Source organism: Globicephala melas, chromosome 9 (assembly GCF_963455315.2).
Source record: "Globicephala melas chromosome 9, mGloMel1.2, whole genome shotgun sequence".
NCBI classification, from domain to species: domain Eukaryota; kingdom Metazoa; phylum Chordata; class Mammalia; order Artiodactyla; family Delphinidae; genus Globicephala; species Globicephala melas.
Window position 1 is genome coordinate 47,505,781 of NC_083322.1, and position 27,918 is coordinate 47,533,698.

Sequence of the window (27,918 nt, forward strand, 5' to 3'; positions counted from 1 at the left end):
CTTTCCTTTTTTTAAAATAAAGTACCTGAAGTTAGGGATCTTAATTTTTTTAAGTTCATCCTTATTTAAGTGTGTCTTCTTTATTTAAGTTTGCAAATCTCTTAATGCTTTCAGAACTGTGATGGATTCTAGGGGAATATCGGTATGGCAGTTAGGCATGTGTATAATATAAGGGATTTACAAAGAAGTTATTTTCATCCAGGTCTTTAGCAATTTGAATAGATATCCAGAGCATAGCATATGCCAACAGAATATGACTGAAGTCTCCATTAAATTCAAAATATAAAAGAAAACCAGACCACAAGCGTTAAGTCTTTTCTCCATGCTAACATAAGTATTCTTCTTTGGCCAAAAGAATATCAAATGAAGATTTTTGAAAATCCTCCTCAAAAATGCAAAATATTATTTTTTAGCATAGTCTGTAAAATAAACAATAGAAAAGTTTATTAAGCAAATGAAAGTTATTTTTTCTATCTCAGTAAACACATATAAATAGTTTGCAAATTGTGTTCCAAAAGGCTGCTCTTCAACTTGCTAGTAAGCAGGTATCCTGTTGACAATCCCAGCATGCATCTCCTGACACCTTCTGAGCCAAATTCTACCCTCATCTACTGAAGGAGAGAAAACAGGGGCTTCAAAATCTTGGCTTAATATCTAGGGGTTGGTCTCTGAGTGAGCCTCAGATTGCCTTCATCCACAGAAGTGCGTGCAATCTATCCCACTGTATGCCCCAGCCATCCAGTGAGGCATTGGTATTGAACGTCTACCTTTGCCAGGGACCCAGGACCAACCTGGACTCTTTATTCCATTATGGGGGAACATAGTACAAAGAGAACTGTAAATCTGACTTATAACTGTACTGAAAAGTTCTAGTTATCAATATATGTTATGCCATTTCATATCATAGTGCTTTCACCAAAAAATAAGAATAAGAAAATGTAACAGTGCTGAAAGTTTCACAGAAAAATTTTCATTTATCTCAGAATTGAATGACTTTGTGGACTCTTTAAGGAGTATATTAAAATAAGTAGACCAGAGACAGGCAAGTAAGTTTTCAAATAAGTTTTCATTCACCGTATTTTCTTGATCTCAAAGCTGTAGGTAGGGCTTCCCTGGTGGTGCAGTCGTTGAGAGTCCACCTGCTGATGAAGGGGACATGGGTTCGTGCCCCGGTCCGGGAAGATCCCACATGCCACAGAGCGGCTGGGCCCGTGAGCCATGGCCGCTGAGCCTGCGCGTCCGGAGCCTGTGCTCCAAAACGGGAGAGGCTGCAACAGTGAGAGGCCCTAGTACAGCAAAAAAAAAAAAAAAAAAAAAGCTGTAGGTAATTAAAACTCAGACGTTATGTACTGACATAATTCCTTGGCCATCCCTAGCTGTATTCATGTGCTAAGGTGGCCATAACAAAGTACCACAGACAGTGTGGCTCGAACAACAGAAATTAATTTTCTTAGAGTTCTGGAAGCTAGAAGTCTAAGATCAAGGTGTCAGCAGAGTTGGTTTCTTCTGAGGTCTCTCTCCTTGGCTTGCAGGTGGTCATCTTCTCCCTGTTTCTTCACAAGGTGTTCCCTCTGTGTATGTTCATGTGTGTCTAATCTCTTCTTACAAGGACACTAGAAAATTTAGGGCTCACTCTGATGACCTCATTTAACTGTAATTACCTCTTTAAAAACGCCTTTTTTAAAGGCGTTTCTCCAAATACATTCTGAGATAATGGGGGTTAGGACTTCAGCATATGAATGAGGGGCAGGGGGTGGGACACAGTTCAGTCCATAACACTAAGTGTTGCTTAAGAATTGTTCCTGTTGACAAAGTGAGAGAGTGGCATGGACATATATACACTACCAAACATAAAACAGATAGCTAGTGGGAAGCAGCTGCATAGCACAGGGATATCAGCTTGGTGCTTTGTGACCACCTAGAGGGGTGGGATAGGGAGGGTGGGAGGGAGGGAGACGCAAGAGGGAAGAGATATGGGAACATATGTATATGTATAACTGATTCACTTTGTTATAAAGCAGAAACTAACACACCACTGTAAAGCAATTATACTCCAATAAAGATGTAAAGATAAGGGCTTTTATCAATAATATGCATACCTTTTCAAAAGAGATAAAGTTCATCCAGTAATGAGTTTCTAGAAAAATTTCAGGGCCATATGGACAAATTCAGTGTTGGAGAAGTCACATTTCCTAGCCCCCAATTCAGATCCGGCTCAGGTCTCTCTGTGCTAGATCTTTGGGAAATCAGAATTATCATTAAATTCTAACTTGATCTCTGTCCTTCATGGGCTTACAGTTTATTTAAGTCAAGACATTACGGGGCTCAAGGATATGACTGAACGATCAGCTAGTTTGCATCTTATGATGGGTTTTAAAAGCAGTTGTGGACCACCCTAAGCAGGTCTCACCTTGATCACAATCTCATGGCCACAATTTCTAGACAAGTCAAGGCAGCACTTGAGAACATAGTTTTAAGAGCTGCCTTCCCCCAAATTCAAAAGTGTTGTAACACTCAGTTAGGAAAGCAGTGGTGAAACTCGCATACATTGCTGGTGCATTGGTGTATAACTGGGTGATAAACTATCAAAAGTAAAAATGTATAATACATTTTGGTCCTGATATCCACTTCTGATAATTTACAGAAAAATGTATGTGTATATATAAATGGTAGATGTGGAAATTCGTTCGTTACAGTATTATTTACTGTAAGATCAAAAGATTAGAGGGCTTCCCTGGTGGCGCAGTGGTTGAGAGTCCGCCTGCCGATGCAGGGGACGCGGGTTCCTGCCCCGGTCCAGGAAGATCCCACATGCCGCGGAGCGGCTAGGCCCGTGAGCCATGGCCGCCGAGCCTGCGCGTCTGGAGCCTGTGCTCCGCAACGGAAGAGGCCCCAACAGTGAGAGGCCCGCGTACCGAAAAAAAAAAAAAAAAAAGATTAGAAAAAATGTCCCTTATAAGAGAGTGGTTAAATTACTTTGGTATATGAGTATAATAGAAAAGTACACAGCAGTTAAAAAAAATAGGTGATTATATTGCTCTTTTTGATAATGGCAAGCTAGTTATTCAGATCAACCCTCCCACTGAAAGCAATTAAAAATGCTGGAAAAACATTTTTTAAAAAAGTATCCCTTAAGACAAGGAAGATCTGTCAAATGAAAAAAATACCTAAGCAAAAGCCAAAAACAGAGAGAGAAGTGAATGCGGCAGCTCCTCGTGCCCTGAGATCGTTTGTCAATCCCAGCAACTCTGAACTTGTATTTGTTGTGATGAAAGAAAGAAGGAGAGAAATCTGAGTCTCAAGCCCATCCCAAGTTGGAAATATAACAGAAAACCCCTACAATAAGAAGGGACCGCATGGTGAGACCAAACCAAAAGTAAAGCCAACACTGACCCCAACCCCAGGGGAGGCAAGGCAATTGCCTTTGCGCTGGGCTAAGCAGGGGGGAAACCCATACTGAGATTTTTTTAACCACAAAATAGCCCTCACAAAGAATTTTACCTCAAATTTACATCCTGTGTGTGGTCCAAAAGAACCTCACATCATGAATTTAGTTTAAAGTCATCCCAGACTGACAATAGTTATTCATGTGGCAAAAACAAAGACAACGTCTTTGTAGAGGGGGCACCTTTATTCTTGGCCTCAAAGAACTCCCACATAGAACTTTTCAAAGGCAGTGAGAAGCACATGTCAAAAATAACCAAGCACCCAAGGAAATTAGACATCATACATGAGAACAGCAGAAACAATAGAAAGTAGAAACAGACCCACAAATAATTGAGGTATTGGAATTATTAGGCACAAGTGGCAGATATAGAAAATATAAAATGTGATCTAGCATATTTGAGAAAGAACTAAATTGAATGTCTTGAAATGAAACTAGTAAGTCAAATAAAAAACTTAATAGATGGGGTTAACAGTAGTATTAGAAGAAAGTATCTGGGATATAGCCAGAGAAAAAAAGATGGGGAAAAAATGGAAGAGAGATGAAAGGACATGGAATGTAGAGTGATAAGGTCTATTATACATTTAATAAAAATATTTTCCATGTGCTGAAAGAAAATAGCTATCAATGTAGAATTTTATCTATTTCCTAGTGAAAATAGCTTTCAATAATGAGGGCGAAAAATACCTTTGTAAAGAAACAAAAGCAGATAATTTATTACCAGCTAACCCTCATTCAAAGAAATTCTAAAGAAGGTACAGCCGTCAGAATGTAAGTGAACTCAGTTGGAAGGTTTGAGATGTAGGAAGAAGTTAACCATAAGAAAAAAAGAGGAGGTAAGAATGGCAAGCAGAAAGGTGGGGGAGGGGTGATGGCCTAAGGGGATAAAGCAAGAGGGTTGGGCAAAACCTGTGGGTAAACCCAGCCCACAGTTACAGCATCTTCTTTCTCTGTCTCTCACAACTTTTGGAGCGGAATTGACAAGTGCCTAAATATAGCATTAGTCATAACAAAACTGAAACCACCAGTTAGAAACCAAGATAACAGGAGACAGCGATGCTAATTTGTAGGCAAGGAAGGGGGTGGCTGTCAAACATCCTGAAGTGATAATATGACAAAGGGAATAAAAATGAACACCAACAACAACATTGAAAATAGCGGGACCAATCTATATAAAAGTGGTTGTGAATCTTGACAATGAATAAGTAAAAAGTTGCAGTCCTTACCTGGAAGTGAGAGAGGGAAGAGATGAAGATGTCATCTCTGCAGGCTGGCTGGCATGTCATTGCACCCTAAGAAGCAGCTGGGCCATGCTGTTGTCACCACCTCCCAGGTCTCAGCCTCAATTCTCCAGGTCCCAAACCCCCATTTGTCAGTGGACCCGAAGTGAACAGTCCTTTTGACATTGGCTGTCAGTTGCCCATTTATTCAAGTATAGCCTCTCCAGTGACCAGAAGGCTTGCATCCACTTTTATAGTCATCTGATACCAGAATGAAGGTAAAATAAGCATGTATATTCATATTCTCTTGTATGTGGCTGAAGAAACACTGAGCGGATGACCTCTGTGTGTTGAGAGCTAACTGACTAGGGGATAGGAGTGGAGGAAGACTTTTTGGCATATATATTTACATGGTTCAATAATCTTTGAGTAATGTGAATTATCTATAAAATTCAATTAAAGCTATTTATTCTTCTTCTCTGAAAACTCTTGAAGTCAGACATTCTGAGCAACACGGTGCCTTGCAGAGGTAGGTGGTGATGGATCCTCTCCTCTGCTCTTATTCTGTTACATAAATCTCAACCATATATGCCTTCCTGCCTTAAATCGCACACTTCCTGCCACCTGCCGCTCAGCCACAAAGCAACCTGAATCCCTCACTGTTGCCTCCTCTGGACCTGCCAGGGAAGTGACCCCTCCTAAGCCAGGAATAAGCCTACAGTCAGATTCCCTGCAGAGCTAAAGAGATGAGCTGCCAACTAGGGTGACCAACTCATCCCAATTTGCCCAGGACTTTGCCAGATTTAGCACCGGAAGTCTCATCTCCAGAGAAACCTCTCAGACTCAGGAAAACTGGAGCAATGGGTCACACTAGCTGCCATCAGCTTCCTCATAGAGCCCAAATGAGTTCAAATTCATGAAAAAATAAACCTGGTTGAATAGAACTGGAGTAATAATAATATCAAACAGCAGATATGTAACAGTCATCATGTGCTAGACACTATTCTAAGCAATCCATTCATGTAGACTCATTTAACCCGTCACAATAATTTTTTTAACTCCATTTCATTTCATGGATGAGAAAACTGAGGCCCAGGAAAGTTAAGGAACTTTCCCGAGATCGCCGAGCTAGTATGTGGCAGAGCTGGGATTCAAAGCCAGCCTGGCTTCGGAGAACACGTGCTTAACTACTTCACTATACATACTGCCTTGTTTATATTATGTTCCCCACATAATTTCTATTCCCCAAATATTGCACTCCCTTCTGCCATTGCTTCTCTCTGTTGTCCTTGCTACTTATATCTTGGCTCTGAGTCATGTATACATCTCCCCTTTACTTCTTTTTTTTTTTAATTTTTTAATTTTAATTTTATTTATTTTTGGTTGCATTGGGTCTTCGTTGCTGCACGCAGGCTTTCTCTAGTTGCGGCGAGCGGGGGCTACTCTTCGTTGCGGTGTGCAGGCTTTTCATTGCAGTGGCTTCTCTTCTGCTGCATGGGCTCTAGGCACGCAGGCTTCAGTAGTTGTGGCGCACGGGCTTAGTTGCTCCATGGCACGTAGGATCTTCCCGGACCAGGGACTGAACCCATGTCTCCTGCATTGGCAGGCAGATTCTTATCCACTGTGCCACCAGGGAAGCCCTCCCCTTTACTTCTATTCTAATTATTCATTGATTCCACAAACATTTTTGGTGTGCCTACTGTGTGCCAGGCTGCCTTCAAGAGCTTGTGGTCTAGAGGGGGAACTAGACATGTAAATGGACAATAGCATAGTACAGAAGTTCCCAAACTTCTCTCAGTTCACAGTGCCTTTAGCATAATATTATGCTAATAATATTAGTCATATTTCACAGTGCCCCTACATCAAAAGAAATATCTAATGGTTTTATTTATTAGTTTAGTTCCAAACAACTTAAGAGCAGGAATTTATGTGGTGTCTGATATATGCCTTTGTATTTCTCTTAAAAATTAAAAGCTCCTGCCATGATCTTTAGTTCCCTGTGGTCTTCTGGGGCACCTTGGCACACTTTTTGGGGAACTGTGGACATAGTGATTAAGGGCTCAGTTTCTAGAGTCAGTTCCTTGGATTCAAACTGTGGCCCTTCCCTTGCAGTGTGAGCTTAGACACGTAAAGAGGCCTCCCTGAGCTTTACTTTTCCTCATTGGTAACAGGGATTATACCCATAGCTATCTCACAAGGCCATGTCAGGAATTTAATGAGTGTATATAAAGCCCCTGGACAAACACTTAGCATTTAGTCACTAGAATATAAGTTCCACAAGAGTGGGATTTGGGGTCTGTTTTGTTTACTGTTCTTATCTCCAGTGCCTTTTTTTTTCTTCTTTTTTATTATTTTTTTAACTTTTTTCTTGCTGTATTTAAAATAAACCACAAAAAAGGCAGTCCTGAATCTAATGCAATTAGCAGGGGGAAAACCACAAAGGAAGTAAATTTCTACAACACATAAAAAGCAGGAATAAGGTCTGTGCTAGAGACTGAATGCACATGCCCCTCAAAATTCATGTGTTGAAACCTAATCCCCAATGTGATGGTATTTGGAGGTGGGCCTTTGGGAGATGATTAGGTCATGAGGGTGGAACCCCAATCATAGGATTAGTGCCCTTATAAAAGAGACCCCAGAGAGCTCTTTCACCCCTTCTGCCATGTGAGGACACAGCAAGAAGACAACCCTCACCAGACACTGAATCAGTCAGAGTCATGATCTCGGGACATGGGTCCAGCCTCCAGAACTGTGAGAAATAGATGTCTGTTGTTGATAGTCAGCCAGTCTATGGTATTCCATTATAGCAGCCCGAATGGACTAAGACAGTCTGGATCCAGTTCCTGGGTGGAAACCTCATTTTCATTATGGGAATGAAGGAGGCATATAGTCCTTTGCACTGGCACTCCTCACTTGTGGTATATCATACTTTATAAGCTAGTGTTTTTCTGGGTCTTTCTCTGTAGGTTTTATCAGTGACTCCCTCCTGTGCTGTCTTCACGTTTCATCAGACTAACTCATAGCTCAGACAATGTGGGGAGAGGTGGAAGAGGCAGGTTCTCCAGGAGCCCCATTACCAATGACAGACTTAAAGCAGCTGTTATCAGAATGTGGTAAGGCATTTCTCTCACCCTCAGCAAGATATACTAGATTATTGTCTTCCATAGCCTTTCATTCTCCAGAAGACCCTCTCTGATGAAGTTCTTATAGCAATCCTGTTTCTCTCTGAATGATTGGCTTTTTTCCTTCTAACTGCTCTGTCGTTTTTTAGTTTATTTTTTCAGTGTACAATTCAGTGGATTTTAGTATATTCACAAAGTTGTTCAACCATCACCACTATCTATTACAGAACAGTTTTATCATCCAAAAGAAACCCCCTACCCATTAGCGGTCACTTCCCATTGCCTCCTCCCTGTCCCCGCCTCCCCCGGCTCAGTCCCTGACAACCATTAATCTACTTTCTGTCTCTATAGATTTGCCTATCAAGGACATTTCATTTAATGGAATCTTACTATATGTGGTCATTTGTGACTGACTTCTTTTACTTAGCATAATGTTTTCAACGTTTATTGTTGTGGCATGTATTACTACTTCATCCCTTTTTACTGCTGACTAATATTCTATTATATGATATACCACATTGTGTTTATCCATTCATTAGTTGATGGACATTTGGGTTGTTTCCACTTTTTGTCTATTATGAATGATGCTGCTGTGAACATTCATGTACAGTTTTTGTGGGGGTATATATTTTCAATTCTCATTCACATTTCTCATGTTTCATGCTCATATTTCAATTCAATACCTACAAATGGAATTTCTGGATCATTATAACACTATGTTTAACATTTTGAGGAAATGTCAAACTATTTTCCAAAGGGACTGCATCAGTTGACATTCCTACCAATAATGTAGGAGGATTCCAACTTCTCCACATCCTTGCCAACACTTGTTGTTATGTATTGCTTTTGCTTTTTATAACCATCTATAACCATTAGGATGGTTAATTAAGCCATCCTAGTGAGTATGAAATGGTATCTTGTTGTGGTTTTGATTTGCATGTCATGATAGTTAATGATGTTGAGTATCTTTTCATATGCTTATTGGCCATTTCTTTGGGAAAATGTCAATTCAAATCTTTTGCTTCTTTTAAAATTGGATTATTTGTCTTTCTATTGTTGAGTTGTAAGGATTCTTCCTATATTCTGGATACAAGTCCCTTATCAGATACATAATTTGCAAATATTTTATCCCATATTATGGCTGATCTTTTCATTTTCTTGATGATGTCCTTTGGAGTACAAAATTTCAGTTTCAATTAAGTCTAATTTATTTTTTTCTTTTGTTACCTGTACTTTTGGAGACAAATCTAAGAAACCATTGCCTAAACTAAGATTTACTTCTATGTTTTCTTCTATGAGTTTTATATTTTTATTTCTTACATTTAGGTCTTTAGGTCTTTTTGAATCAATTTTTATATATGGTGTGAGGTAGAGGTCTAACTTCATTCTTTTCACATGGCTATTGTTAGACTGTTGTCCCAACATCATTTATTGGAATGTCTATTATCTCCCTCAATGAACTGTCTTGTCACCATTGTTGAAGATCACTTGAGCATAAATATAGAGGTTTATTTCTACACTCTCAATTCTATTCCATTGATCTGTATGTCTTTCCTTATGCCAGTATTGCACTGGCTTGATTAGTGTAATTTTATAGTAAGTTTTGGGATTAGGAAGTATTAGTCCTCCAACCTTCTTCTCTTTCAAGATTGTTTTGATTGTTCTAGGTCCTTTGAATTTCCATATGAATTTTAGGATCAACTTGTAAATTCCTGTAAAAAAAATTGCAGCTGCAATTTTGTTAGGAATTAAGCTGATAAATTTGGGTTGTATTGCTATAGATCAATTTTGGGAGTATTGCCATCTTAACAATATTAAGTCTTCCAATGAGATGTTATACATATTTACTTACATCTTTAATTTCTTTCAACAATGTTTTATTGTATAGTTTTCTGTGTCCACAACTTGTACTTCTTTTGTTAAATTTATTCCTAAGTATTTTGTTCTTTTTGATGCTATTATAAATGGAATTATTTTCTTAATTTCATTTTTAATTATTCATTGCTGATATACAGAAATATAATTAATTTTTGTATATTGATCTTGTGTCCTGCAATCTTGCCAAACTCATTCATTAATTCGAATAGATTTGTGTGTGTATGAATTCCTTAAGATTTTCTATGTATGAGATCATGTCATCTGTGAATAAACAATTGGCTTTTTTTTGCCAGTCAAAAGTCCTGCCTGCACTGGAGTCCAGGAGGGCTTGCCAGTGAGCAGCAAAATGCCTATTTTGTTATTCAAGACAAAAGGAAAGTTTTCATCTTAGGGTTTTGCTGGAATGTTTGATTAAGCAGTTGTTCTTGAACAGAGGAGATTCTGCCCCAGGGGACATTTGGCAATGTCTGAAGACACTTTTGGTTTTCACAACTTGTTTGGGTTGAGGGTGGGGGAGGGGTGATGAACTACATAGAAGCCAGGGATGCAGGTGAATATCCTGTAACAGCCTCCCACCTCATCCTCCAACAAAGAATTATCTGGCACAAAATGTCAATAGTGCTGAGGTTGAGAAACCTTGGATTAAAGGAATGGCTTCCAAAAATAATCTCTTCTCTCATTGGTGCCTGAGCAACTCTTCTCAAATCTGCAAGATTCTAAAGAACAAGTTTGGAGTGGAGTTCAGGGAATGATTTCTCAGCCCACAGGCCTGCCTAACAGAGGTGGAGACAGTGTCCTGGGCCCCAAGTCAGCAAGTCCATGAACAGTTGGACCAAATCGGGCACAATCTCCAGCAAGACAGAGATCATCACTCAGCAGAGAACACATTGCGGCTGCTCTGGTGCCAGTGGCCGTGTGTGATAATTACTATGGCACCAGCAGGACACATTAGGTTTTGTGGAGCTTGGTGCTTATACAGGTGGGAGAGAGAGCTCTTTAAGAAAAAGAATACTGCATTCGTCAGACACAGGGACTTGGTAGAGACCCATGCAAGTTCCAGGGCCCTGAAACTGAAGTGTCATTAACTTTAGGGTGCATCTGCCTCAGAACAGAGGTGGTATTGAGTGCAATGAGACTACCTACAAATTGCTTCATCCTTCCTGCTTTTCCGAAGAGCCCTGTAGCTAATTTGCATTAAGAAACTATAAGCAGTATGGTGTGTTTTATTCTCTTATTCATGTATATTTTTTTAACTTTTTCTTCGGTGAAAACAATCATAAGTCCTGCAGCTTGGCTTTAAGATCGAAGATGACAGTTGCAGAAAGATAAACAACAGTCCTAGACACTTAAAAGCAGGTGGTAAGTGATTAATCAGGACAACAAATGGCTTTGATGGTATATATTTCCAAATGTTGCATGATGAATTTAGTTCTGAAGCAGTAGGTTTTGCAGATACAAATGTCAGGTAACCCATATTGCAATAAAAGCGGTGAAATGTACATTTTTATAGTTCAAAGCATTATTATTTCACCTTTATGTAGCACTTTGTATCTGCTGAGTGTTCCTTTAATTATTTCTTTTAATGATCTTGTGAGGCCAGTCCTAGCGGGTATTAGCATCGTTACAAAGATGGAGAGAAAGAGGGAGCGGTTACCAAAATGAGGCAGAAGCAGGAAGAGGAGAATGCCATAAAAGGACAGACTCAAAGGGGCAGGAGAATTGGAGAAATTCACAGAAAGGCATGACTGAAATGACTGCAGCTGTGACCACCACAGAAACCTGAATTTTTAGGCAGTGGAGAGAGTTTGAGAGGAAGAGTGTCAGAATCAATAAAAGGATGTATTGCTTGTCTCACTTATAAGTAAGCACATGGAACAGGGTGAGGTAGTACTTAGCTAAATTTATGAAATGGATTTGGACAAATTTACTAATGACCAGGTCTTAACTAACTACCGTGAGAGTGTAAAATTCCGTCCATGTCAGAGAGGAAATCCAGGCTGTCTGGCTGCACATTGCCTTATTGCCACTGTCCCATCCAGGGTCCAGGGAGGGCAGGCCGTGGACCTGAGCCAGGACAGCCATGTGTATGTCACATCTATCTCACTGACTGGTCAGATCTGGGTGGATTCCTGCAAACCACTGAACTCATCCATGGTCTGTTCAGAACCAACTGAAACGTTTAGATTCTTTCCAGGTGTCTGAAATTCCAGCATTATAGTTATTCATGTTTAGATAATAATAATGGCTGGCACTTGGTGCTCAATAAGTACCAGGCCCTGTCCTAAGCATACAGACATTAACACGTGTAATCCTCACAATGACATCGTGAGATAAATACTAATTTAAGGGATGAGAAAATTGAGGCCCAGAGGGGTTAAGTAACATGTCCAAGGTCACACAGCTAGTAAATGGTGGAGTCCAGATTTGAACCCCATGCAGCCGGGCTCCAGAGTCTGTGCTATAATTATAATCTCTTCTCTATAATGCTTCCTCATTTTGTTGTTTACAAATAAAATACCAAAGAACATAACAATAACATTAGAAAAATGAACAATGAGCAAGCTATTTTTAAAGATAGAAGAATAACTTCTAAATTATTGTCTTCAGGATCACCCACACACTGTATGTTCTTCTTTTGTGCTCCTAAATTGCATTGGAACTTATTATAGTACTTTTTATTTTCTCAATTATAGTTAGTTGGTATTCCTGGGGCAAGTCCAGAAAAAACTCCTCCATTGATTTCTGACCTACCTGAGACAGGGACCTTTAAAAAAATCATCGTCTTATGCCTTGTACAAGGTAGACTTTCAATAAGTGTTCACTGAATAAATGGAGTTAATTGCACTTCAGGCAGTGGGTTGGTTCTAATTTGATAGACAATCAAAAGATCACTCTGTAGTAACACTGTCCAGTAGAACCTTCTACAGTGAAGGAATTGTTCTAGATCTGCACTGTCTCATGTGGTAGCCACAAGCCACATGTGACTATTGGGCACCTGAAATATGGCCAGTGTGTGACTGAGGAACTAAATATTTAATTGTATTTAATTTTGATTAACTTTACATTTAAATAGCCACAGTTTTATAGTATTAGGTCGTTAGCCAAACAAATTAATTTGGATCCCTATTTCTAAAACCGTTGCCTGAGATTCAGAGCCTTTTTTAAAGCCAAGGACCTAGTCCTAGCAATCACAGATAAGAGGCAAAAGAGAGTGAAATTCTATTACCTTCTAAATGGTTTTACGATAAATGTCCATTCAGAAGTATCACAAGTAAAATAAAGTCTTTTAATTACCATGACAAAGATATCTCAAAATTTCAAAAGTACATCCCCTTTGAATCTGTAACTCATTTTCTAGGAGTTGCTTCTATTCTGACACACACTGTAAGGCATATGTACAAGGATAGTCCTTAAAGTACTGCTTGTAATAATAGCAAAAGACAACCTAAAATTCCATATGTAGGAAGCAAATTACATAAACTATGGTATGGTGGTAGGCACAACAATGGCCCTCCAAAGATGTCCACATCCTAACCCCTGGAATCTGTGAGTATGTTACCTTACGTGGCAAAAGGAAATTTCCAGATGTAATTTAGTTAAGTAACTTGAGGAGAGTGTCCTGGATTGTCCAGGTGGGCCTAATGTAACCACAAGAGTCCTTATAGAGGGAGGCAGGAGGGTCAGAGTCAGAAAGAACATGATGTGATGAGAGACACAGAGGTCAGAGGGATGTAACTGCTGGCTGGGGCCACAAGCCAAGGAATGGGGTGGCCTCTAGAAGAAGGAAAAGGCACGAAGATGAATTCTGCCTAGAGCCTCCGGATGGAACAGAGCCCTGACAACACCTTGATCTTAGCCCAGTAAGACCAATTTTGGACTTCTGACCTCCAAAACTGTAAGAAAATTAATTTGTATTGTTTTCAGCCACTAAATTTGTGGTAATTTGTTACAGCAGCAATAGGAAACTAAAGCAAGTAACTTCGTATATAATGGAATACTGTGCAACCGCTAAAAAGAATGAAGAACACCTATATGTTTTCATATGGAAAGATCTCCGAGACATATTATTAAGTGAAAAAAAATCAAGGTCCAAGACAAGTACCCCTCAGTTACAAGGGATGCACACAGGCCTATGTATTTCTGGAAGGGGCATGCTGGTGAAGGGGTAACCTGGGGAAGGGGTGGTCAGTGTTAGAAGGGAGACTTACTTCTCGCACTGTGCTTCTCTAAACTGTAATACATTTTGAGAATTGCCACTCGGTAGAAAATCAGTTGTCACACCAGATCCTTGGGGAAGAGAGAAAGAAACCATACTAAGTTCTACAGGCCTTTTTCAGGTGTGTGGCTCTGAACTTCAGGGAGGAGCAGATAAATAACATTCCCTGACATGAGCAATTAGCTGCTGGGTGTGAGAACTGCTAACGTGTGCTCCAGAGCAGCCAGACTTGAAGGTCAGATGGAAGCTAAGAGAAAAAGCCCCAAGGTCATTGTGGAAAAAATAGACACTAACTCCATGTGCAGAATTAGACCATTCAGAAGGACAGATCATGCTTCTTTCCCAGGGGTGTGCTAAGAAGAAAGCGTCAGAGGGGGATTTGAGTTCTGTGAGCCAGGAACCTAGAACAGGAAACCTAAGAAGGTGGTGAGGCCAAAGCTAATTATGAAGTGTGAACTGCAGAAGAGAGGAAACTGCCCGCAGCCACTCCTGCAAACAGGTGCCCTCATCACCTAACGCCCGCATCACTGAACAAACGGAACAAACGCACAGACGGTCCAGACCCGGAGGCTCCTACCTCTGCAGGGAGGCACCCCCCATCATCCTGAGGATTTCAGGCGAAGCCTGGGGGCACCCTGACCCACCTGGCCCCGGGAGAGAGGAGGAGCCTGACTGGGGTGCATGATGGGAGTTAGCTTTGGGAAAAGGTGAAGGAATGGATTTGTGGTTTAGGTTTGATGTGTGGAGAAACAACTTGAAAGGCCTGACGTCAGCTGGGGAAGTAAGGTGATGACCCCTGCCTGACCTGTGGGATCTAGGGCTTCTCAAAGCAAAAGGAGAAACGGAGAGAAACCCCCGAGGTCCTCAAATGCACAGTTACTTAACATTTGAATCATTTAATCCTTCTAAACCACAGTTTATTTATCTGTTGGATGGGAATAAATAATGGTACTTACTTCTATGGGGAGGGTTAACAGAGCTTGTCACCGAGCTTGGCAAACTCTGCAGCACTCACTATGTTAAAGTACATAGTACACAATTAACAGCTCTGAATGGCAGGCTCGTTGTTGTCCCCATTTTACAGAGGGAGAAACTGAGGTGCAAAGCACTCAAGCATCTTGCCATGGTTACCCAGGGATTCAGTAGCAGAGGCAGGATGTAACCCCAGGCAATTTGGCATTGCAGGTCATACACCTCTTGTAGTAAATGGGGAAAAATGGTAGTTGTGGTTGTGGTGAGATAATGGCTGCAATGCAGAGGCACCATGATTCCCATCTTAGCAGATAAACTGAAGTTTAGGAGGACCAGGTGACTCAGATGTTAAGTAGCTGTGCTTTTGTGACCTGATATCTGGGGCTCAGGTGCCCCCACCACAAGGGGATCCAGACAGATGTCACTAGGCCACCTGCCCCAGTGACAGCTCCTGTATGGCTGTAGGGACTGGTGGGAGGCAGAGAAGAGGGAGCACCTAAGCATGTCTGGAGAGGGGACAGGTCCAGAGGCAGCCTGCGGTGCCCTGACCGCTGGCACTCCTCATCACTGTTCCCAGGGCGAAGGGAGCCTGGGTGGGCCTGGTGTGGCTCCAGGGCAGGGGCCAGAGCAGAGTGACACCGTGGTGGGGTCTTTGAGTTAAACATAGTTTGCAAAGCTGTCTCCAGCTCAGCTTCAGAAACCACAGGAGAGTGAAAAGTTTAAAGCTGCACCATAAGGAAGATGACTCAGGTAATTAATTTCATACCTGGCAGAATGTAGGAAATGTTCTTGTTTTGGAAATGGGCTCATTTATTTGCCAAGCTGGTAGGTCAGGCTTGCTTTTGTTTGTTTTGTTTTCCCAGTTTTATTGAGAAATAATTGATATATAATGCGGTGTAAGTTTAAGGTGTACAACATAATGATTTGATACATGTATGTATTACAAAATGATCACCACAATAAGTTAACATCCATCACCTGGCAGAGTTCCAAAGATTTTTTTTCCCTTGTGATGAGAACTTTTAAGATCTATTCTCTTAGAAACTTCCAAAAAACAGTACTGTTCACTATAGTCATCCCAGAACTTATTTATCTTAAAACTGGAAGTTCATGCCTTTTGAAAACCTTCCCACAATTCCCCCACCCCTATATCCAACCTCTGGTCCCACAGATCTGATCTCTGTTTCTATAGGCTTAAGTCTGAACACATTTCTTTCTTCTTCTCTTTCTGCTTTTTTTCCTGCCTTAATCTTGTTTGCTTTAGTTTTGTGCATCTATAAATTGCTTTTTGGAAGCTGTACTTTATGAAAATGTTTCAATATGCAGTTGACCATATTTTGTTGGGGAAACGAATTAAAAAAGAAGGAAAATGGAGTGAGGGTTAGAGATTGACTAGAACTGATGCTGGCCCCAGTGGTCAGATTCATTGCTGACTGCAGGGATATTTCCACTAGCGGTGGTGTTGTGGCGGGGGCTGGAGAAACACCCCTAGTCCAAGGCCAGGTGAAGGAAGACAGATGCAGTGAGAAGGCGTTCATGGGCTGATTACAGAATTATTTTATACCTTCCAGAAGATCTTGACATTTAGATTCAAGGGGCCTGATTAAACAGGGAGGCCTACAAGATCCAGTGTAGAAACAAGAGGAAGTCTCATGTCTGTTCCAACATATTGCCATGGATCTCTCTTTGCTGCCATGACAACAGGCTTGAGAGCTCTGTTGTGATACCTCTCTGACCTCAGCCTTTGATTCTGCCCTGCGGACTTCCCAATACTGCCCTGGAATAGGAGGACTTGCCCTGCCACCTAGTCCCTGGTTTCACAGTGGATAATTCAGCATGGCAGAGCCTTTTAAAGGTTAATTTTTCATGATCCAGGCCAGAAGCCTGAATGAGTTGTATACATCTCTGTTGTATGGCTTCTGTTCAAAGACAATTGTAAAATGTTGAACAAATCAAATGGAGAATTACACTGAATATTTTGAATACCAGAGTTGCATTTGACTATGAGCAATAGAATCCTGAGAAGCAGTGGTTTAAGTAAGACAAGAATCCATTTTTCTCACAAAATGAGTATTCCAGAAGTAGGCACCAAGGGCTACTGTGGCAGTTGTAGGACATCATCCTAGAGTGTAGCCCTTATCCTTACGTTCATGAGATAGCCACTAGCACGCCAGCTGTCACATCATGTTCTTCTTGGAAGTGGAAAGGAAGAAGTGCCAAGTGAAAATGGTGCTTAGCAGTTGATTCCACATGGTTTTTAAGAAGCCTTCCCAGAATCCCCATCCAACAACTTTCACTTACATCTCAGTGGCCAGAACTTGGTCATAGGTCTACCCCTATCTGCAAGGGAGGCTGGGGAATGTTGGGTTTAATCTGAACACATCGCTTCCCTTGACAAAATCTGTTACTAAGGAGCAAGGAGAGGATGGATATTGGTTAGGCACCTAGAAGTCTCTATCATGAGATGTCTATGAATGGATGAAAATGGGAGCTGCTGAAAATGACCAAAAATAAGGTGGCAAGAACAAGGCCATGGAAGAAGCCAGAATTTCCTGAGGTCTGTTCATTAGCTCCCAATGGCAGATAGTACTGACTGATAATAATAAAGCCATTAATCTAGCGTATATGACAAGTCGACACAATAGGACGTTGCAATAGGGAACAAGGAAATCAATGCATGGGGTTGCCACCCCTTACTCCGACAATGGAATGCATGAAAGGTAACATAGGCATAAATCAGGTGCTACTGGAATGAGCCTACAGTTTTGTTGATTTGAACATTTGCTTCTTTTTAGTAAATACATATTTAAATGAGAATATACGTCAATTAAATTTATGTCAATCTTCTCCACCATTTTCAAGTAAATCCTTCATGCTTAATAAGCCATTGCCATGGGTTAACTAAGCTGAAGATAATGAATTTTTTAGATAACTGCAACACTCTTTTAAGCAACAATTTTAAAATAATTCAAAGTATTACTGGAGATCATATGATATCTTACTGCCTGTTTCAACATATATTGAATAACTTAATGTAATGGAACATTTTTGACTGTCTGCTTCTTGTGTAGGAAACAATCTTTCTTACCATTTACCACCTGTTCACCATCTGCCACGCACAGACACACACACACACAGACACACACACCACATACTCCCTCCCCAACTCCACCACTAGGTATAAGGAAGGGAAGTTTGGACAGTGTGCTGACATACCCCTGGTTCATGGAGAACAGTTTAGAACCAGCAGGTAATCAGGCACTTGTGTTAGTTATACTTGCATTTTTTTTAAATAACTTAAGATAATTAAAATGTATTTACCTCTAAATCATCACTCCAAATTACTATGCTCCTTGAATTCTATGCCTTTGTGTGGAGGTGTATACTTTTTTGTTTTCGGTGTGTCTTATTCTAGCAGCAACCTTTTAATTTGCTGTTTGTCAACTGCTGTGCTCTGGTAAAACCAGAACACCTCATTTATTAGCCTGTGGGCAAAGTCAAAGTAAAAGGCTCTGGGAACTCATTGATGGCGGGTATGTAAGTTGGTAAATACACTTTGGAAAAGGGTTTGGCAGCATCTACTAAAACTGAGCATAGGCATATTCTTGGATCATACTCTACAGAAAAGATCTTCTCAATCTTTGCTTTTGCCCTTTCTTGGTTTTCTTTCCCAATTACCTTTTCCTTGTGTTTCTTTCTCAAATTCTCTTCTCTGGTACAGCTTTCTCAAATAGAGTACCAACTACTTTTCATGCCTAGGCCCTATTCAAGAATCAATCTTGAAAAGGAATCCTGGGGTGGGGGGGTGAGGGGACAAGGTGGGGAATGTGAGAGATTTATAGGATTGGGAAGGGGGGTGAGAAAGGGGATGGCAGAAGAAGGAGAAAAGAGAAAGAAATTAGAGTCATGAGTTGGCTCTGACACCAAAGATTAACCGTAATCTAAAATGTTTAGATTACTTTATACATTTTTTTAAGAGAACTAATGCCTTCAAAGCAATGTGATCTTGAACTATAGACCCAGGAGTGGGAGCGCACTCAAAGACTGGGAAGGCCAAACCTACTAACTGACGGGTTTAATTAACTATTTTAAAGTATACCTGGACACCGGTCAAGCGGTATAAAACATTATATACAGCATTTATTTTAGATAAATTTGGAGTACTCACATATTCAGTTGTTGAAAATTATTTTTTTTTAATTGAAATATAGTTGATTTACAATGTTGTGTTAGTTTCTGGTGTACAGCAAACTGATTCAGATGTATATATATATATATTATATATAAATTCTTTTTCAGATTCTTTTCCATTACAGTTTATTATAAGGTATTGAATATAGTTCCCTGTGCTATACAGTAGGACCTTATTGTTTATCTATTTTATATATAGTAGTTTGTATCTGCTAATCCCAAACTCCTAATTTATCCCTCTCCCCGCCTTTTGCCTTTGGTAACCACAAGTTTGGTACCTATGTCTGTGAGTCTGTTTCTGGCTTATAAATAAGTTCATTTATGTTATATTTTAGATTCCACATATAAATGATATCATATGATATTTGTCTTTCTCTGTCTGATTTACTTCACTTAGTATGCTAATCTCTAGGTCCATCCATGTTGCTACAAATAGGATTATTGAATTCTTTTTTATGGCTAAGTAATATTCCAGTGTAAATATATACCACATCTTCTTTATCCACTCATCTGTCGATGGACATTTAGGTTGCTTCCATGTCTTGGCTATTGTAAATAGTGCTGCAGTGAACATTGAGGTGCATTTATCTTTTTGAATTAGAGTTTTCTCCGGATATATGCCCAGGAGTGGGATTGCTGGGTCGTATGGTAATTCTACTTTTAGGTTTTTAAGGAACCTCCATACTGTTTTCCATAGTGGCTGCACCAATTTACATTCCCACCAACAGTGTAGTGGGTTCCCTTTTATCCACACCCTCTCCAGCAGAAAATTAATTTTCTTAAGACTCTGATCTGCATTGGGAAATATGGAAAGAATTTGAGAACCAAGAAATGTTAGAGTCTGGAAGAAGCCCTTACCAACTATTTCTTTTCTCTGCTATGACCATTACCGGGCAGCTCTTCCATCATCTTGGAGATCTGTTTAAGGCTCAAAGGGTCCTTTTTGAATTATTTGCACCAATAATTAGATTGCATCTAACTTCATGGTGATGAGAAACTTAGAAAGAATTAATCCAGATACTCTTGGGCTGTTATCACAATAAAAGTCATCTAATTTTATACTGTGGCTTGGAAGGAAAAACAGAAGTTGTAAACTCTTGGGCTCATGGGCCAAATGTGGCCCGCAGATGGAACTTGTTTGCCTTCCACTGTTTTAAGGGAGGCGTGCTCTCCAGTTCAGCACTGGTCCCCACCATTCACACAATACACACATGTGCACTCCACACCACCCTCTTCTCTGATCGCTTCACCTTCCTGACCCTTCGGGCATCTGAGTTTGAGAACTCTGAAATTACAAAAGTCATTCAATATATGAGGCACTACAAGAGAAGAGAGAATCATTGGGAAAAAGCATAATGAGATGAAAATTATAGAAAGGTAAATTTAGTCATAAAATCAAGATGAGCGTCCTTCCTGGAGAAGTTACTGGAATCTGGGTTGGTTTTATGAAAGGCACATACATCTAGCTCTGGAAGAAAAGGGGTTGAGTTGCAGAGCCTCTGAGATGGCATTCAGCTGTCTGTCTGTTCTGTGGCTCCAGGAACTAAGACTGTAACAGAAAATATGATTACGCCAAACAATTGGCTGAAAAGCAACATAATTAGAGTCATTACAGAATGGAGACAAAGACAAAGAGCATAACAAAAGCAAAAAAAGTCACCTTTCCACATGATAGGTGATGCCTGTGTTCCCCGCCCCACCCCAAAATCAACAGTACGAAGGTACACAATGAATGGGTAAGTCAGGAACTGGCTGAAGAACAAAACAAGGGTATCTCTTCAAAGTCTCACTTCTCTATAAAGTTCAATTTTAAATCAGGTATTTAAGACCAATAAATGAGCCTGGCAACAGCAATGAAAGGACCTTCCAAAGGACAAGGAAAGGGAAAAGACAAGCCAAGATTCTCAATACCTGTTGGAGGCCCCAAGCCCTCTCCATCATCAGTACCCCATCCTGACCCTCAGGACCCAATCCTAAGTGCATTTGGTAAAGTAAGACACTTTTCCTCTCAATCTTACTGTTTGTGATGGTACGTGAGCCTGATCCTGCCTGTGGCAAAGAGCCCAACTTCTCCCCCAGATTCAAGGGGAGAGAAGGAAAATGTTCTAGGACACCCAAATTCAAGGAGGAGTATTATGTTAAGAGCCAGGACTCTGGAGTCAGACAGATCTGAGTTCAAATCCTAGTTCCAGCACTTATTAGCTTTATGGATCTTAGTAAGTTACCTCATTTCCCTGGGTCTTGTTTTTTCTCATCCATAATCTGGGCATAATGTATTTAACTATCTCATAGCGTTTAAAAACAGATCTGTGTTAAGACATCTAGTCCAACAGTGCCTGACCCAACAGTAGGCACTCAGTGAATGGTGGTAATTGTTATGGAAAATAATCATCGTAATGAACTTGAACATCTGTGAAAGGGAAAGGGGTCCTACTCAGTGAAATAAAAGGAGAGCTAGTGTCAGATCTCATGTCATGGCTCAATGCTTCCCAGCTTATCTCTGTCCAACTGAACAGCTTTGTCTGCATTAGCAGAGCCTAAGAAACCAGTGCTATCAAAACCAATGAGACGAGCATTTCATAAGTGCCTTTTAGGGGCACAGGGCAGTAACACTGTGCCAGACCTGAAAAGAGGTCTCGCCAGAGGTTGAGCCATGATCATGGGAAGGTATAACTGTTGTGATCTCTCCAAGCTGAGAGATGATTGAAGACTGTCTTTCATTGATGCTACATAAGAGAAGAACAGTAACAAATTGTTAGAAATTACTTCAGCATTGAAAACTGAAATCTTAGTGCCCTGCTTTATCACAGTAATGAGCTGTACCCCCCATACAACTTTTATTGAGCCCCATGTGCAGGCACAGTGAGAGAGAATCTTCTTTTTCACAGAGATTAGGATCAGACACCTCCAAGGTGGAATGCGTTTACCCCAGGATGGGGGCCAGACAATACTCCAGGGTGTGGGATGAAGATATTAGACCTTCCATTTCTGTTTTTTTAAAAGGTCACCTTCTAAAAGCATCTGTCTTACTTTATAACATGCATACTATATTTGAGTAGTAGTGTCTATATATAATTTGTAAATAAAAACATGAATGTTCATGTGATCGAGGTTTAAATTTTTTTATCGATGGGGTTCTTGATTTAAAAGGTTTGGGAACTACTGGTCTAGAGGAGAAGAAAGACCAGTAAGCCAACAGTCAAAATTAATGCAGAGGGAGCTTGGCTGGAGCACAGATGATAAACATGTAGCTCAGCAGTGAAGGAAGAGGAGACAGGATGCAGGGAAGGCTTTCTGGAGAAGGTGACAGGATGAGCTGCTGAAGTTGTGTTTGGTGTGGGGGGAGAGGGGAAGAGGAAAGAATATTTCAGGCAGGCTATACAACACATGCAAAGGCAAGGTGGCCTGTGCAGGTACAGTGAATGCATCTTGAAAACTAAAATAATTTGATCCATCTTGAACTGTCAGTATAGGTGAGGAAACTGCAGGAGGTAAGGCTGGGAGGTTTCTGCAGAGATCCAATTATTGAAGGTCATTGAATAGAAAGCTTATTCTGATGGTGCAGGTTGGCGCTGAGGGATTCTAGCAGGGGAGGGGAGATCATGGAGCAGTATTCCCAACTTGATCCTCTCGTCCAGTTTCCATTGATGCTTGTCTGAGTCCTAGAGGGAAAGGATTGTGCTTGTGGGAGCTGATGAAACCTCAAAAGGCTAGGACAAAAAAGGTGCTAGAAGCCTTTGAAGGGATAGAGAATCTTCAACACTGGGCATTGCTGGGTGAGCATCGCCAGTGCCTAAAGACACATCTCTGGGCAGAAAGGCTGTGCAGTCTTGTGTAAGCATTAGTGCTTTAGTGGCTCCAATACAGTCAAGAGCAACAAGATTTATCACCTGAGTGAGCCAGAGTTGGAAAGGAGGGAAATGTCAGACACCAGAGCAGCCAAGAGGACAGTATGTGGAGTCCACTGAGCCACCCCAGGCAGGCTCTAGGAACTGATTCGGGAGGACTTGCAAAGCATTTGGCATTCCCTCATGAGGAGACACTGTACTGGTCATATTCAAATTGTATCCCTCATGTGTTGCACAGTGGATCAGGCTCCAGAGTTTACAAATCCTGAGGTCACTGTCCAGGCAGTTCCTCTATAAATATACCTTCAGGGGCTGTACAACAGGAACCTGGCATAGATGTTCAATCAAGATGTCAGGAAACGAATGAAATAGTGATTGGTTGGCTGCTCTCATGACCTTATTTAAACCTCAGACTGGGCTGGCCAAATCCCATCAGAGCTGGGTTTGGAGCTATTATTTGGGTGCATGTGGTAGATTGCAGCAGGGGTGTAAACCCAAGAACTCAGTTAGAACGGCAGTCCATGGCTGGGTATTTTACTACTTTATTCTGGAGAAATCTTACAAAAAACTAGAAATGTAATGCCATAACTATGTATATAGTCAGTAAGGCAGAAGCATGAGGGTAGAGAATTTAAGGTAACACCCCTTAGGGTAACACCCATTAGGACTTGTCACTGGTGTTGTCCAACTAGAGAACCCCCGTTACTCATTCTAAGGCCAATGCTTAATTCTAGGCAGAATGAGACTGGGGGCCAAAATGAGAATTAATCACCAAAGAGCAGATAAAGCTGATTCATTTCTGAGCTGGAATAAAAGCGGTACAAAGACCTTGAAGACTTGGTTGCATGCATATTAAACAAGAAAATCTGGAATAGACACTGTCCTCCTTGGAAGAAGGTGGGAACCTCAAGAAAACATCCTGTTGAAGCAAAGGTTGCTGTTGGCATAACTGGCAGCCTGAGTCTTCAAGAGCTGGGGAGTGTCATATATTCTTATAAGTGGCCAGACTGGCATGAGTTGAAGAAGACCTACCTGTGTCCACGATCTACTCAGTCTATGTAGTGGTGGCAGTAAAAGGAGTGCCTCAAGCCCTTAAGGGCCTGTTTACATCCAGTGAACCTGAAAAGTACCTTAAGAGGGACCTGGAAGAATGATCCAGAAAACCTGAGAAAGAGTTGAAGGCAGTATGGAGAGTTAACAGAATCCAGTGTTCACAGACATCCTCTTGTAGTGCTAACAGATGTCCACGCAGGGCACAGGAAGTGCCCACTTTTGATGATCAGTGTATACCTAAATGAACCAAATCCTGTATGTGGAGGCCAGACAAGAAGCAGAGTCCTTTGGTGGCTTCGACTGGCTCTCTGAGACCAATGGATTCACACTTTCCTGGCAGCTGCCCCATTTTGTGGGCAATAGCCATGCTGGATTTTGGAGATCGCTACTAGATCCCAGAGCATTTGTAATGGTAGGCACCAAGCTCTGGGGTCACTGTACGCCTGCATTTCCTGGGGGCCTACACATTGGGAGGACATGATCTCGGGGGAGGCAAATGGTTCCCAAGAAAGGGGTCTTAAACCCAGAGAGCACTTCTAGTTCACAGCCACCATCATCACCTTCTGACTCCTCAATTCTCTCACTGTCCCTTTTATTTGAAATATTTTTACTACCAAAATCAGGGGGACAATTTTTTTTTAAGTATAGAGATATATCAGCCATCACTTTCTCTGGGACATAATAAGTTGAAGTGTTTCTTCTATAGATTTTTTTTTTTTTTTTGCTGTACGTGGGCCTCTCACTGTTGTGGCCTCTCCCGTTGCGGCGCACAGGCTCCGGATGCGCAGGCTCAGCGGCCATGGCTCACGGGCCCAGCCGCTCCGCGGCATGTGGGATCTTCCCGGACCGGGGCACGAACCCGTGTCCCCTGCATCGGCAGGCGGACTCTCAACCACTGCGCCACCAGGGAAGCCCTCTTCTATAGATTTTTATAGCTTCATGTTGACTTTATATGAAGGGACACCCTTGAAACAAACATTTTTATAAATGCAAGTATATAATGGTAAGCATGCCATTGTAAAGCAATTTTTTAAAAGTTTGCTGGTGGTTACTGTATCTTTGTCCTTCTAATGTCTGTTGATGCCTTACTGAATACACTAAAAATACAGAGAGGAAACTTGGCTGTGTGTACATGGAAAGAACTCACTCCATGCCTCTGGCCTCAGTGTACCATATCTATAAAGCCCGTGGGTCTGCTGGCCAGAGTATCTTCCAGATCTAAAAGACCATGATTATGTATCTAATACAAAGGCCAGAAATGCCTACAGTGTGCAGATTTTAAAAAAATAGGATGAGCAGTGTGTCATATAAGCAGAGCTTCAGTTCACAGATGAAGAATTAGAGTGGGTTATTTTATGCAAAATAAATTGAGTCCTTTCAAAATATTAATAATTGCCCAAGATAAAGAAAAGAATTTTAATCTTAAAAATCAAAATTTTGATTCATTTTATAGGTTATTTTGGCTTGTTTCATTTTAAAAATTCTGTTTATTAAATGTGGCCTGTGAAGGTTTTATTTTAGGAATACTGAAACTCATAGCAGGTAGTGGAGACTTAAACATTAGTGAAACCCAGTCCCTTTACTTCCTTCATTTTTCATCTGCACATTTCTGGCACTTTCCATCTCTGAGCTCTCTTGCCTGAACTACCTCTGTTCCTCTTCGCACTCTCTCTGGAGTTAATAATTCCACACGGACAGTTTCTCCTCCAGAGGACAAAGTTGCTACTTCTCCAAAGCTCTCCATTCTTCCTTGCTTCCTCGATGCTGCCTCATGGTGGGGGTCCCTAACACTCATCTCTAGGGGGAACCTGTTTTGGCGTCGTTTTGGCTGAAGCTTTTGCACTGCATTTCCCTGTCCTGTTACTCGGTGTGGTGTGTGTTCTGCCTGCTCTTAGCTGAAGGCCTTCCCAGACTGGGCAGCTGAATGCACTGCACAGCTGCCAAAATTCTAATTCAAGAGCTAGAATTCTTACTCCTGCTCTTTAGACCCTTGTCTGGCCCTGGCTCCAGTCTCCCGCCAACTGGGTCCCTGGCTCGTTATCAGGCCCACCCGGGCCCTGTCTCCACCCCCAAGTGGGCCCAGGAAATCATTCTTGGCACCAAACTAAACTTCAGCCATACCACTACCCGAGCCTCACCCAACCCAACTCTCATCTCAGCACAAGTCGTTAACCTTGTGAGCTGGCAGACAGAAGAGATGGGCTCGAAAAGAGGAAATGCCATGGGTGAGGGCACTCATCACCCCCAATTGCTGTGACTGTCAGATTGTAAAACTTTTTGTGGTGCCTTTCCTCTATGAAAAGAATTAAGAAGCCTACTAGAAATAACACTAGGGATGAATATAGTTTATGGACAGGGGAATACTATTTCTCTATGTGTCTGCACCAGAGGGTAAGTGAAATTTGTCCTGAAGAAAAATGCTAAATTCAGTATACTTGCATAATGAAAAAATGCACTGTTGCATCATAAACTACTGGTAATATGTAGGCAACTGTAAAAGTGCTATTGGAGAATGCAAGCTTTAAAGGTAAAATACCAGTGAAATTGGGGGTGGGGGTGGGGACGAGGAGGTAATTGATTCTTAGCAAAATGTTGGTTTCAGAGAAGCTACCTGATTCAGCCTAAATGCTTAACTGGTTAACATTATGGTTTAAATGCTCACAGGATGGTGTAATCTAGATTGATTGGAAGGATCTCTCTCTTTTAAATGAAGAGAAAGTATGTCCCTTGACCCTGTTTCTACTCCTTCTAGCCTTCACCAATGCACTGTCCTTTCTGCTGTGATAGTTTTGCTCCCAGGGAGACAGATGGATTAATCCCCAGACCTGAGATGGGGCAGTGGGATATTATAATTTGGGGAAATGAAATTAGTTTTCATTTTCCCAAAAGGAGCAGGGAGTATTATAAACGCGGTACACATGTAAAACACAGGCAAATGCACTTGACAATCAAGCAGTCTATTTTGAAATTTAAATAAAGCTAAGATTTTCTTCTGGCCTAGAGGGAAACTTCATTAAAATCAATTAGTACAAACCTCCAGAGAAAATCGGCTTTTTTTAAAAGAAGGTTTAAGGAGTAAGTTGCACACAATTACCTTTCCTGGGTCCCCTGTGAATGTCAGTGTCAAACCTAGACAGGTGGCCAGGTGCAAACAAATGTCCCTGAGAGGGGCCTGGGTAACTCCCTGAGTTCTCACTGCAGGGAGGTAAGTGTAATTAATAGATGTATATATACCAGGAATGTAATACACATAACCAAGGAGGCTCCAAACAGATTGCATGTATTACCAACTGTGAAGGGCAGGCCGAGTGAGATAAAGTTGGTGGCAGGCGCTCCCAGGTGAGGCCTCGGTCCAGGGGCGGAGGTTGGGGCCGCACAGCTGTTGCCGCGCGCCCTGGTCCCTCCTCCCAGCTGCGGCGGCCTCACTCCCACCCCCACCCTCCCCCCGCCTCTCCCCCCGCCGCTCCCGACGCCGCCGCCGCCGCCGCCTCCCCTCCCCTCTGCCTCCTGGTCTCTCCTCGCAATCCTTCCATCGCTCTCGCCCCCTCTCCCTCCGTCCGGTCCTCTGCGCTCCCCTCACCCCGCCTCTCTCCCCCTCCCCCAGCCCCTCCTCTCCTCACCCCACCCTGCCTCCCTCCCTCCCTCCGCCCGCCCGGCGCTGGCTGAGCCGACACCAGGGGGGCTCTCGATGTAGCACCATGACAGGCATCGCCGCCGCCTCCTTCTTCTCTAATACCTGCCGATTCGGGGGCTGCGGACTCCACTTCCCCACCCTGGCCGACCTCATCGAGCACATCGAAGACAACCACATCGGTAAATGGCCCGGGGGTGGGCGGGGGTGCCCGGCGCGCGGAAACTCCTGCCCAGGCGAGAACCCCAGAATGGCCAGGGGTGGTCAGGAGGGAGGAAGGCGGCGGCGGGGCGGGGAGGGTGTATGGGAGCCCGGGGCATGGGGGTGGCGGGATGCGGAGGC

General features: G+C 41.9%; 1 protein-coding gene and 1 long non-coding RNA gene across 2 annotated transcripts in view; one reads left to right on the forward strand and one right to left on the reverse strand.

Moving 5' to 3' along the window:
- Positions 1-29: 29 nt before the first annotated feature.
- On the reverse strand, positions 30-27,850 carry LOC132597879 (uncharacterized). The gene is made up of 3 exons (XR_009565295.1): positions 27,682-27,850; positions 1,075-1,286; positions 30-419 (listed from the first exon to the last, which is right to left on the reverse strand). It is a non-coding gene; the product is annotated as an uncharacterized lncRNA (long non-coding RNA).
- JAZF1 (JAZF zinc finger 1) overlaps positions 27,484-27,918 on the forward strand; it is a 338,185-nt gene continuing 337,750 nt past the window's right edge. The window contains exon 1 of the mRNA XM_030857417.3: positions 27,484-27,758. Within this exon, the coding sequence (XP_030713277.1) occupies positions 27,644-27,758 (115 nt within the window). The 5' untranslated portion in view covers positions 27,484-27,643. The remainder of the gene's footprint in view (positions 27,759-27,918) is intronic.